Source organism: Anabrus simplex, chromosome 2 (genome assembly GCF_040414725.1).
Source record: "Anabrus simplex isolate iqAnaSimp1 chromosome 2, ASM4041472v1, whole genome shotgun sequence".
Taxonomy (NCBI): Eukaryota; Metazoa; Arthropoda; class Insecta; order Orthoptera; family Tettigoniidae; genus Anabrus; species Anabrus simplex.
In genome coordinates, this window is record NC_090266.1 from 10,316,731 (window position 1) to 10,329,028 (window position 12,298).

General features: G+C 40.3%; 1 protein-coding gene across 5 annotated transcripts in view; it reads left to right on the forward strand.

Moving 5' to 3' along the window:
* The first annotated feature begins 537 nt into the window (after nt 1-537).
* LOC136863898 (WD repeat-containing protein 89) overlaps nt 538-12,298 on the forward strand; it is a 429,002-nt gene continuing 417,241 nt past the window's right edge. For 4 of the 5 annotated variants that reach the window (XM_067140306.2, XM_067140305.2, XM_067140307.2 and 1 more), the window contains exon 1: nt 541-743. In XM_067140306.2, coding sequence (XP_066996407.2) covers nt 713-743 — 31 coding nt within the window. In that variant the 5' untranslated portion in view covers nt 541-712. Of the gene's footprint in view, nt 744-12,298 lie in introns of all 5 variants that reach the window. The other variant, XM_067140308.2, reaches the window with a different exon arrangement.

Genomic DNA, 12,298 nt, shown 5'->3' on the forward strand with positions numbered 1-12,298 from the left:
ATGTCGGGTATTAAGATGAGGCGTCCAGAATGTGACGTACGTTCACGCAGCAAATCAGCGGACAGAACGTCATTCTGTTCTAGCTAAACAGCTGACAGTTTGTTAGTAAGTCACAACCTTTAGTGCCTATGATGATGATAATAATAATCATAACAATCGAATTATTGACGACCGATGACTGAACAACATCAATCATCAGCAGCAAACATATTGCACTCCACACCACAAAAATATTCTGTGGGTGACCCTGAATGCCGTGCACTCCAATACAGTAGATTTTAGTTCTAAGGCATGTCCACAGATAGCGACATCAGTATGCTTGGACTCGAGTCTGGAGTCGAGTAATACCGATTCTAAGAGCACATTACTCGATTCTACTCGATTCCGTCGCTAGCCCATCACTACTGAATACTTTCGCCCTCCACTCTTGTGAGCGCGCTGTTGTACATCACGTCACTCACCCATAGCCCACGTGACGAATACGGCAGCTCCTATTGGTAGAAACATCTTCCGATTGCTATTGGTCGATTTGAGTCGTATAGTTTCAATTCGTGGTGAACACAAGTCCTCAATTGCATGTTTATTTTCTGGTTGCTACCTTAATGGGCACAAATGTAAAACAGGAAGCCCAATCTAGATCACGAAGCAGAAGAAGAAGAATTTCTTTAGCTGGACCTAACATATTCTAACCTAACCTAACCTATTAGTTGTTATGGATATAGAAGATCGCCTGTTTTCGATTGGTGAGTTAATAATACTGTTTAATTTTCATTATTGCTTGTTGTTTAAAGTGTCATACCATCTTGGTCCCTGGTTTTATTAAGAAGTAACAGACTGTCATTCAACACTGATCCGCAATGAATTTGGATATTTATTGAACATCTCACTTGGTAAATTATCCCAATGCTAAACTCCTCTTCCTATAAATTAAGATTTATCCCAATTTGCCCTCTTGATTTCCAACTTTATATTGTGATATTTCCTTTGTTTAACCCTAGAATACTAACATTATTCGCTAGGTGCCCAATAGTAACATACGTAAAATTTGCGTGCATGTGTATATCTACGCTAAAACAATAAGCAAACTACACATTGCTAGAAGTAATATATTATTCCTTACATTTCTATCGCAATAAAATATGTGATATCATAGTCGAACTTTCTTTGCTCAAGATTTAATTTATTATTCAAAACTCACTACTATACAAACATGCCTCGGACGGAGGGTATGATTTAGCACTTTACTAAATTCATGAGAAAATGATGTCTTTAGAAATGTTTAATCTAACACTGAGGGCACATTTTTTCCTGGTGCTTACGGATGTAAGGGAAAACTTTCACCCTTCACATCAAAGATATGGTAGTCAGTGCTCTCAGGGCCATGCAAGATATCAGTAAATTACGTGACTTGTCAGTAGAGACGGCATTGAAACTTTTCAAAGCGAAGGTTGTCTGTATCATAATATATGGTCTCGGAACTTGGGATAAACTCAGTAAGAGTAAGTTAAAAGATCTGAAAGTTAAGGCCAAGCACTTTAAGAAAGTGCTGCTCTTGTCAATATACACTCCATCACGACTCACTCACGAGCTAGAAAGTTCGGGAATCTTTCTTCATTGAAGATCTGAGATCAACTTTACAACTGCCATCAACAGATCATATTTTCCAACTGCTTCTAGAGTGTAGAAATTCAGTAAGACTTACATTACTTTTATAGCATTATAAGGATGTAATATGTTGGAAATCTTAAGTGGAATGCCTTGTGGAGGAGCGATGTGTTCACTGCGACAGTTAAGAACCCACCCGCCATCCCCCAGAAGTAATTTTGCTTTTATAACCTAATAGAAGTTATCACGCACCATAGTCCATCGCCTAACTACGTACCAGCATTTCCATTGGGTGAGACACTATGGGATATGACGTCACTCCTAGCAATGAAGTAAGTGAATTCCGTTACCAACCCGCGCACAAGAAATGCACAAGGATACTAGAGGCCTAGGGCCGCTTCGCGGCTTTTAACCTGGGGGCTTACACCCCCCAGACCCCCTTTGCTTGATCCAGACCAATGGCTTTGTCACTGACCAATGGTCTAACCAATCCAGACCAATGGTTTTGTCACTAACCTACTGTAACGAGATTCGTAAATAAAAGTAGCGCCGCTGCATTAATGAGATTCGTAAATAAAAGTAGCGCCGCTGCACTAGGACTAGTTCTTTATATGAACAGTTGGCAGCTCTGTCCACCGCATGATCAAGTCCTTTGCGAGGAGCGAGCAAGAGAGAAACAAATGGCAGTGCAATCGCGCCTGGATGCGTGGCGCTGGAAAATGGAAGGTGTTCTGAACTTTTGCCCTTCTAGAGCTCCAGCAAAAGAAGGAAGAAACCGTTTTGATTTCTACTCCACGGCAGCAATGTCATCCACAGAACAGAAAGGTCCAGGCTACGAGCTTCGTCACACCATAACACGCTTTGCTATCCATGGTTTTCATCGCAAGATCTGCGCAACGAAATTGTACCATCACCCATGCATGGATTGCATATGTGTCCCATGCAAAAGACATTGTGATAGATATAATGCTCTTCTTTGTACAGAAAGACTAGTGGCATTACGAGAGTTCTGCTCCAAGTGATTTTATGCACATTGTGCGCTCTTCTTCCATTAATAATTTTTTCCTGATGATCCCCACGGACTGGCTTACCACATATTCACCAGTAGGTCGTAATCATGCGTCTCTTCTTGTAGCTGCAGAGGGAGCAGTTTTTCCACTTCAACTGTTGCACTGGCTCGTTCCTGACCAGGGGCAGTGTTTATAATGCTCCTAAGATGCTGAGATAATCCCACACCAGATCCAGACGTTCTTGTCTGTTGCCATGGTGTTACAAGCACCCTGTGTAGGTCGATCGGGAACTGCCATCTGCTCATGGGATTTACATTCCCACAAGGATTGTGTTCGTGAAATTGGTGCATGTAAATTACAAAAGCATTGATTCCAGCTTGTATTGTAGTTGAAAGCAAGTAAAAATTTACTCATCTGCTGACCTGCTAAGCCTAATGCATCTGAGGATTTTCTTTCAGGGTTTACTTCCTTAGTCTTTAAAGATCCGTCTTCTCCAGAAGGCAGTGGTTTCCTCTTCTAATTTTGCCCAGAGAGGATGGGTTGCCTCATCCACCATCTTCACCATTCCGAAGGTCTCCTTCTCTGCCTAAGTTGCTGTTAAGGTCTTCACCCGTAACCCTGGGCATGGGTTCCACGTTATACCCCGTGAGACTGGGTCCCTGCCTGAACTTAGCTCTCCTTCACACCAGCCTACTGATGTGGAGGATACCCACCCCCGCAACGTGGATGCGCCAGACAAGAATTACTCAAGTGAAAGATAGGGAAGATGACCCTATTTCCCTTGAGCCGGGTTAATGGTTGTGTATGATGTCATTGGATGTGGCGGAAGTAATGGAGCAGGAAAAGTGGAAGGACAGAAAGGAGTGGATGAGGCTTGTTAACCGCACCCGGGCGACTGGAGTGGGACATTGATGATGATGATGATGATGATGATGATGATGATGATGATGATTCCAGCTATGTAGCATATTATAAAAGAAGCATATTGGCCATTGTCTGGTTTTGCGGCCACAGTCCCTGTGTTGACATATTTGATCGTGTGTGTCGACAACCACCTTTGTGTCATTGTATGTGTGTACCATTTCGGGTTTCCTTAAAGAAGTGCGGATGCTTTTCCAATCTTACATGGTTAATACAAGGGTTACAAGCTTGTTTCTCGTCGACCTAAAGAAAACTCATCATATCATATTTGTTTCTGAAGCTTGATATTCGTACTTAGATTAAAAAAATTCTGGGGGCAGCTCTTTCTTGTTTTTTGTTATCGTTTCCACAGCTGTGAGCTGGTAGTCAACCAGAAGCTTCTTCACCAGCGGTACACTGGTAAACCAGTTGTCCATGGTGGTATTTCAGTGAGTTCCTTTCATTGTTTTTACTAACTGTTCGACATAGCAGGAAGCCACGGTTTCTCCTGCTGGAGTATTACTATACGCGAACCTTTTCTTGAGCCCGATTTTTACGGGGTGAGGAGTAAGGAGGGAGCATTGCCGGTACCGGTTATACTGCCAACTGGATGGAAATTAAATCTGAATTGAATCGATAATATGATCGATCAATATGAATTTTCTAAACATTTATTATCTTACATCAACAACTGTGTCACACATACATATTTAACATTATATAACATTTCTCGATGCAAATCTTGTTACTAGCATGAATTATATAGTTTGGCTTTGCTGTGTAAACAACAACAGTACTAGTTTGTAAAGTGTACGCCAGATGTCGCACAGCGATGAATAGGCGATTCATAGTTTGTGTTTCAAAGGTTGCCTATGTGGATGTCGAAGATAACTGAGGTCTACCGATTCAGCACTAGAGAGCTCAGGGCTCAAGAAAAGGTTCGCGTATAGTACCTTTCCCTATCTGGGGTATGGTGTCTTGAGTCCCACTGTCACACGTCATTATGACTTGGATTCTATACTTATTAGGAATATAAACTTGAATGGACACTTTCCACACCAAATGAATTGGCCGTGCAGCTGTGAGCTTGCATCCGGGAGATAGTGGGTTCGAATTCCACTGCTGGCAGCGCTGAAGATGGTTTTCTGTGGTTTCCAGTTTACACACCAGGCAAATGCTGGGGCTGTACCTTAATTAAGACCACAGCCACTTCCTTCCCACTCCCAGGCATTTCCTGTCCCATCGTCGCCATAAGACCTATCTGTGTCGGTGCGACGTAAAGCAAATTGTAAAAAAGAGCCTTTCTGTGGGAGCCTACAAGCTGGTGTGTAATTCACTCTGCACAAACACATCCCAAATCTTTTTCACTGGTGCAAGCTTACTTTTTTTTTTTTTTTTTTTTTTTTTTCTTCGATCTTTCCTGGTTGCTCTTTCATCACAACTTAAACAGTTGAAATAAAATTAAATCTGTCGTTGGAATGGTAGCTTGGTACGTAGAGTCACACAGTGAGTGATCAAACATACATGAGGGCAAATGATTGTCCTTGAGAGCTGCCGCAATTATGAAGAGACTAAAGAGCGCTTTTAGCTCTTCTACAGAAATGTCGCATACTGTTGGGCTATGGACTGTATAGCTCTCCCTTTGTCTAGAGATGAATAGTTTGCATTATATTTATAATAAAGAATAATTCAAAACACCTACGTTTGACGTAGGTCCCGGTTGGGTATTAACTATGTTCTTTTTTGGGTATTTTTGTGTGTTTGGATCAGTTGTTGTTTTCCATACATGCCCATCCTTGCCAAAGAGTTTATCCATTTCACATTCAACAAAAAGCTGTTCTAGATGTTGAGAGGCTGAAGCTGATCTTTTCGAAGTACTCACTTCTGTTATTCTTTCGTGTTTCCTTTTTGACTGGGCGAGTTGGCTGTGCGGTTAGGGTCGCACAGCTGTGAGCTTGCATCCGGGAGATAGTGGGTTCGAGCCCCACTGTTGGCAGCCCTGAAGTTGGTTTTCCGTGGTTTCCCATTTTCACACCAGGCAAATGCTGCTGCTGTACTTTAATTAACCCTTAGCCTTCTTTTTTCTCTGAACACTCCTGTCTCTACAGCTCCATTTAAGAACCTGGTTGCAGAGGGATGAGACAGCACAAACATATGGACGGCGTATTTATAAAATATCAACTAAAGCAAACACAAAATAAATATAATACAAGCACAGTACAGTATTCAGGTGCAATGTTCAGCATTTTTATGCCTGAAATTATCTCAGACAGACACTTTTTGTCTGTAATTGTGCATTGTGTAAACTTCTCAAAGCACCGGCCAGCATGTAATCCGGGCTTTTTCCTACAAGTATTGCGCAAAACACTGTCTCACGTCGTAATTCAGGCTTGCTGTTCATTGCAATATTTAGGATTATGCCTAAAAATGCTTTGAATTCAGGAAGAGTAACATCTATACACGACCTCCAATTAGACTCACGTGTAAGGGGCGTAACCTTTTGAATGTTTACACTGACGTACCAGTTAGTCTCGCACACAATCTCCGACAATAACTCGTCATTACAAGTAATGAAACCGGACGAGTTGGCCGTGCGCGTAGAGGCGCGCGGCTGTGAGCTTGCATCCGGGAGATAGTAGGTTCGAATCCCACTATCGGCAGCCCTGAAAATGGTTTTCCGTGGTTTCCCATTTTCACACCAGGCAAATGCTGGGGCTGTACCTTAATTAAGGCCACGGCCGCTTCCTTCCAACTCCTAGGCCTTTCCTATCCCATCGTCGCCATAAGACCTATCTGTGTCGGTGCGATGTAAAGCCCCTAGCAAAAAAAAAAAAAACAAGTAATGAAAATCATTTTTTCCGTATTGAAAGAATCTTAATGTAATATAAGAAATTTATTTTAACTTCAACCTATTCAATACAGTACAAGATGTTAACGTATTAGTTAAACATCGTTAAAATAGTTGAAGCATGTTTCGTCATATCAATACCTCAAAATTCTACCAGACGTCTGGTTGGAAATTATAAAAATATGTTGCGTGAGTGAATACATTAAAAAACATTTACAAGATCTTATCATTAACAAAATATCAAATTGATTTAAAAATGTTACGCTAGTGAACACGTTGGTGAAATTTCACTTAAAAGAAGGCCGTCATATGTACATTATTGACAATAATGGTAATTTAAAGAATTTGATGCCAAGTTCAAAGACAGTTTAAAATTTATATACAAATATTGTGAATGAATGCAGAATACATATAATTACAATTGTAGTACACATATTTGACATTGTAAAATGTTGTGGAAAAGCATTCCAAATTTGTATTAATTTCCATAAAAAAAATTTTTTGGACATCAATATTACGTTCCTGGTGTAGTTTAATCAGAATTAGCTTCAAGATGTGATGTTATGACCAGCTCATGTAAAAATGTTGCATAACATCGTAATTCAACTTGGATGTCTATGTTGACTAATTATATTTTACTGAGCTCGATAGCTGCAGTCGCTTAAGTCCGGCCAGTATCAAGTAGTCGGGAGATAGTGGGTTCGAACCCCACTGTCGGCAGCCCTGAAGATGGTTTTCCGTGGTTTCCCATTTTCACACCAGGCAAATGCTGGGGCTGTACCTTAATTAAGGCCATGGCCGCTTCCGTCCCATTCCTAGCCCTTTCCTATCCCATCGTCGCCATAAGACCTATCTATGTCGGTGCGACGTAAAACAAATAGCAAAAAAAATTATTATATTTTAGACTCAAACAAATTAGTTCGCCGAAGTATACATGGGCTAATCACCTCCGTTGGACACTCTCTATGAAGACAGAGGGTAGCAACCCGTCGGAAGGACATTTGATTGCTTTCAAGTCTTGCAAAAAGAAAAATGCAAGACCGTAACGGGACACATGGCCCAAAATTTGCAATATTTTCGTAACGCTACTATTTTGTCAGAAATCACCCAGAACAAATCGAGCTTTTTTTTTTTTTCCTTCTAGTTCTCCTGGGGTCTAACCAGAGACTTACATTCTTACTCTTTTCCATTCTTTTCTTTCTCTTTCTTCTTCATTTTCCATTTCCAGTCTTCTGGGTCGGGTTGTGAATCGGTGACCTCCACAGTTGTTTATCACAGTTTCCCCAGGACGAGAACACTAGAAACTGCATGTCGATTTTGGGCGCTGCTCTAACCATTTCCGAGGCCTCGACTCGCTCTCATTCATTGGATAGACCATTAGAACGATGAGCTTGCCACACCCAAAGGCATTTTATACTTACTGCCAGGATTTTTTCAGGCTACCCCATAACATTGAGTGCAGATGCTGCTAGATGGACTTTAGTGGTGTTACCTTCACCAAGAGACCATCAGCCCTCCTAAAGAGCGTCAACTGACTCTTCAGATTATACTTATCCCCGAGTCCAGGGCTGCCTCTTTCACTATCTCCACTGTAGCTAAGTACACCTTCTCCGCCGTAGATGCTGTTGAGGTCTACATTTGTAACCCTGAGCTGGGACCCTTACCAGATTTCACACACTGTGTCAGTGTGCTCTGGGACTCACTTAGGCAGGGGCGCCACTCCCCGAGTAGGGCTGCCTCCAAAGAGCGTCCCAACCTGCTACATCTTTACTACAACCCCTAAATACTCTCATACCCAAGTGCAGAGTTCTGTACCCTTTATTTACAATCCTCTTTATGTAATTACCTCAAAGAAGATCTTTCCTTATATTAACACATTTACGCCCGTATCAGAGTTACTGCCTATAGCACGTGTCCATGCTCTGGACTGTATCCGAGTTAGCCCGGATAAGCTCAGTCTTGAATTGTAGCCGTTCCTGCGCAGCTGTGGTTTATTTTTGTCACAAATATGTGCGAAAGAGATGAGGTTAACACCCTTATGAATGCTTCTACTCGCCAGAAACCACATGGCCTTGGAGATTTTCCCTTCCAGTGCATTTTTTATTCCATTTCTGAATGAAGGCTAGTGCTGGCCGAGCTAGCTGCATAGTAGGTTTGTGATTACACAAGTGTGTGTATAATCACATTCTGAAGTGTAACCATGGCGTATAGAGACAATCTACTGTAAGTGTGAGGAAATTGCCAATATTCTGTTCAATGAAGACTCAGGTGCTGAACTAATTCCTGAACTAAGTGAAAGTGATATTGATGACAGTGAAGATTGTCCTGGATACGTGACAGAAAGCACAGTGCCTGAAGGCTCACCTTTATATCGCCCCCCTGCTATCACATTTACGGCTAAACCAGGTCTAAATATTGAAACAGAAAACACTAACGAGACATCATTTGTAAACCTATTTCTCACCGCTGAATTTCTTGAATGGAAATTCTAAGTTCCCATGGAGGGAATTAGATTCTTTTCCACCAATAGAGCATATCAAAAATCAGATCAAAAATTAGATGGATGGCTTTTCCGGCGTTTGCTCTATTAACCAGCGTTTCGTCTTAGGTCTGACACTAGACTCTTCAGAGTGGGATGTGTCAGACCCTACCCACTGACGCTGGGGTGTATGCAGGTGAACTTATCAGAAGCTTATTTATGAAGCACAGTCTGATAACTGCATACGGGAGATAAAACTCCACAATAGAGCAAACGCCGGAAAAGCCATCCATCTAATTTTTGATCTGATTTTTGATATGCTCTATTGGTGGAAAAGAATCTAATTCCCTCCATGGGAACTTAGAATTTCCATTTGGAATTGCTAGGCGGGCATTAATTCCATTGTGGAGTTTTATCTCCCGTATGCAGTTATCAGACTGTGCTTCATAAATAAGCTTCTGATAAGTTCACCTGCATACACCCCAGCGTCAGTGGGTAGGGTCTGACACATCCCACTCTGAAGAGTCTAGTGTCAGACCTAAGACGAAACGCTGGTTAATAGAGCAAACGCCGGAAAAGCCATCCATCTAATTTTTGATCTGAATTTCTTGAATACAAACCTGTACGCCAGTCAGGTAATCACAACACTCTCGCTGGTGATGGTTTCAGAAATGAGAAAATTCCTGGGTACGATGCTCACTACTGGCATCATTAGTAAACCATCTCTCAGAATGTACTGGACAGGAGATCCAATTTTCTCCACTCCTGATTTTTCCAAAACCACGTCGCAAAATCGTTTTGAAAGTACCCTATCATTCCTCCACTTTAGTGACAGCAGCGAGTACGAGCGCGGCACTGACAGGTTATATAAAATTAGACCCATTTTACAGAAACTTTGCGACAGATTCATTATACCCACAAACGGAAAATTGCTCTGGATGAGAGAATGCTAGCCCGGAGAGGGCGCCTAAGATTCCACCTATACAACCCCGGTAAAATAATAAAATATGGGATTTTAGTGAGGATGGTTTGTGAGTCTAACACAGTATATATCTGTAAACTCATGAGATATGATGCAAGAGGTGCGGATTTACAAAGCACAGTTTTTCAGCTGCTTGAAAATTTTCTTGTTCGGAGTTATACGGTACATATGGATAATTATTACAAGAGCGTTGGACTCTCGGAACAATTATGGGTCAGAACACTGCCGTATGCGGAACAATACGGTCAAATAGAGGTGCAGGATACTATCTTCATTTTTCCGTATTGAAAGTCAGTTAAAGTAGAAAAATAAAACTTTGATTTCCACCTATTCAATACTTTGAAAGCAATTATAAAATTAGGATCTCATCCTTATTTTATTGCTAAATTATTAAATACATAGGACATGTTTCGTTCAATTATTGAACATCTTCAGCTATACACATTTTTAACAAGGTTAAAATCGGTAACATTATTCTAATAATTTGCAACTTATTGTTTAACTGCTAACAGACTTAATCATAATAACTATTAAAATTCTTTTGAATATAAAAAATTATCTATTACGTCATCTTATTAAAACAATATCACTATTTGTAGTGTTTGAAACTTTAAAAACTTTGTTCTAAATTTGAAATACAATGTCACAAGTTATTCAGATATAAATACATTTATAATCTGTTGAAGTTGTTGAATATCCTAAAATTATTTGTTGGATACACATTAAAATCTTTTTGCTACCATTGGCGTGAACTTTACCACATTTTGTACCTTATGAATATAAAATCTTAGTGCACTCTCAAAACAGTTGAGTTTGGGTGTGACTAACATACTTTTCATCAGTAAATTAATCAAATGAAGCACACTGTTGATTATTTATAAATTTGTTGTACTTTAAATCTTTAAAGTCCAATTGTTCAAATTCATGACTTGCTTGTAGACTTTAGCAGTGTAGAGCAATTCTTCAAAACTTTAGCATGAACTCTGTCAAATGGTGACAGTTGAGTTATGATGATAAGCAAGTGGTAACTTTCTCGAAATTTACGAAAGTAAGTTTGTTGACATCTCTGTAACAGGAAAATAATTTAGTTAAAATATGTTAAATGGTATTAAAAGTTGAAGAAGCTAGTATTGAAGGATCAGCACTTACCCTTTTTACTTCTGCCTGTATTTACATTTGTGCACTCAACTGTTTGACGACTACTTGTGCTCCTCGTGTTGTATGTGTGTCTCTGTATCTGCGGGGCATTGGTGAGCGAACATGGCGGTACAGAGTGATTTTAGTTTTTCCTCTGAGTGGTGAAATGTTCGGTGATAATGTGTATGAAGCGCAATGGATCTATTCACGGAAGTAATGCTAGTCTTGATAGTCTTAATGCTTCTTATGAGTGCGTATTTAAGAATACGTTTGGTGATGAAGTGTCGGATCCGGTAGACGATCTCATCTCCGATAACCTAACTTTGGACTCCTTGCATTTGAGGTTTATAATAAGAGATCTGAAACTTGAACTCTCATCCAAAGATGAAATAATTAAAATGTTATCAAGGGATCTAGAAAATGCTCTGCTGGAATTGAAGAACTTTAAACAAAATAATGTTGAAATGACGAGACAATACGAGGTTAAGTCGAAGAATGTTAGGCCTAACCGGAAACATGTTGCATTTAAAGATTCTGTAAAAAATATAGTGACGTAAAACAGTTTTCAAGTGTTGGAATCTAATGATCATGAGGCAAACATGGAACATGACTCACCTGCAGTGTCGAAAAGACAAAAAAAATCCCGTCGGCGACCGGTACATAAACAAGCCCGTACAGTAATAGTTGGGGACTCGATGATAAGGAATGTTGGACCCAAAGTTGAAGAGGGAATTGCGTACTGCTATCCAGGCATACGAGTGGGTCAACTTACAGAACATGTAAACAGTGATGGTATTAAAGAAAATCCTGAAGCCCTGATGGTTCACATTGGCACAAATGACCTTCATAATTTCTCAACACCTAGTGACATAATGGCCGAAACTGATAGGCTTATTACTGCGATAAAGAGGAGGTTTCCAGCGGCAAAGCTTTGTCTCAGTGGAGTTTTATAGCGGCATGATGTTGATTATCGCTATATAGATGCTGTAAACTCCACTCTTGACTGGTTATGCCGTAATGGAGATGTCCTTTTTGTCGATGCAAATAGCTGGCTTAGAGGTAGTGATTTTAGAAAAGGAACCTCTAAGTTTGGTAAACTTCTCAATAGAATATCTAGTAGAATGCTCTCGGGAAACTGATTAAAAAAAATGAGGGGGGATGCTAATCCTAGTGGCAAAAACTTAAGTGATACAGAAAATTATTTAGAAAGTATAACTTATAACAGGCATATAATGCAAAATATAGATAGGGAATCATTTCACAGAAGTCAGATACACAATACTAAGAAAGCACCAAAGACTTCAATAAAAAGGTTAGTTGAACACTTTACAGGATAC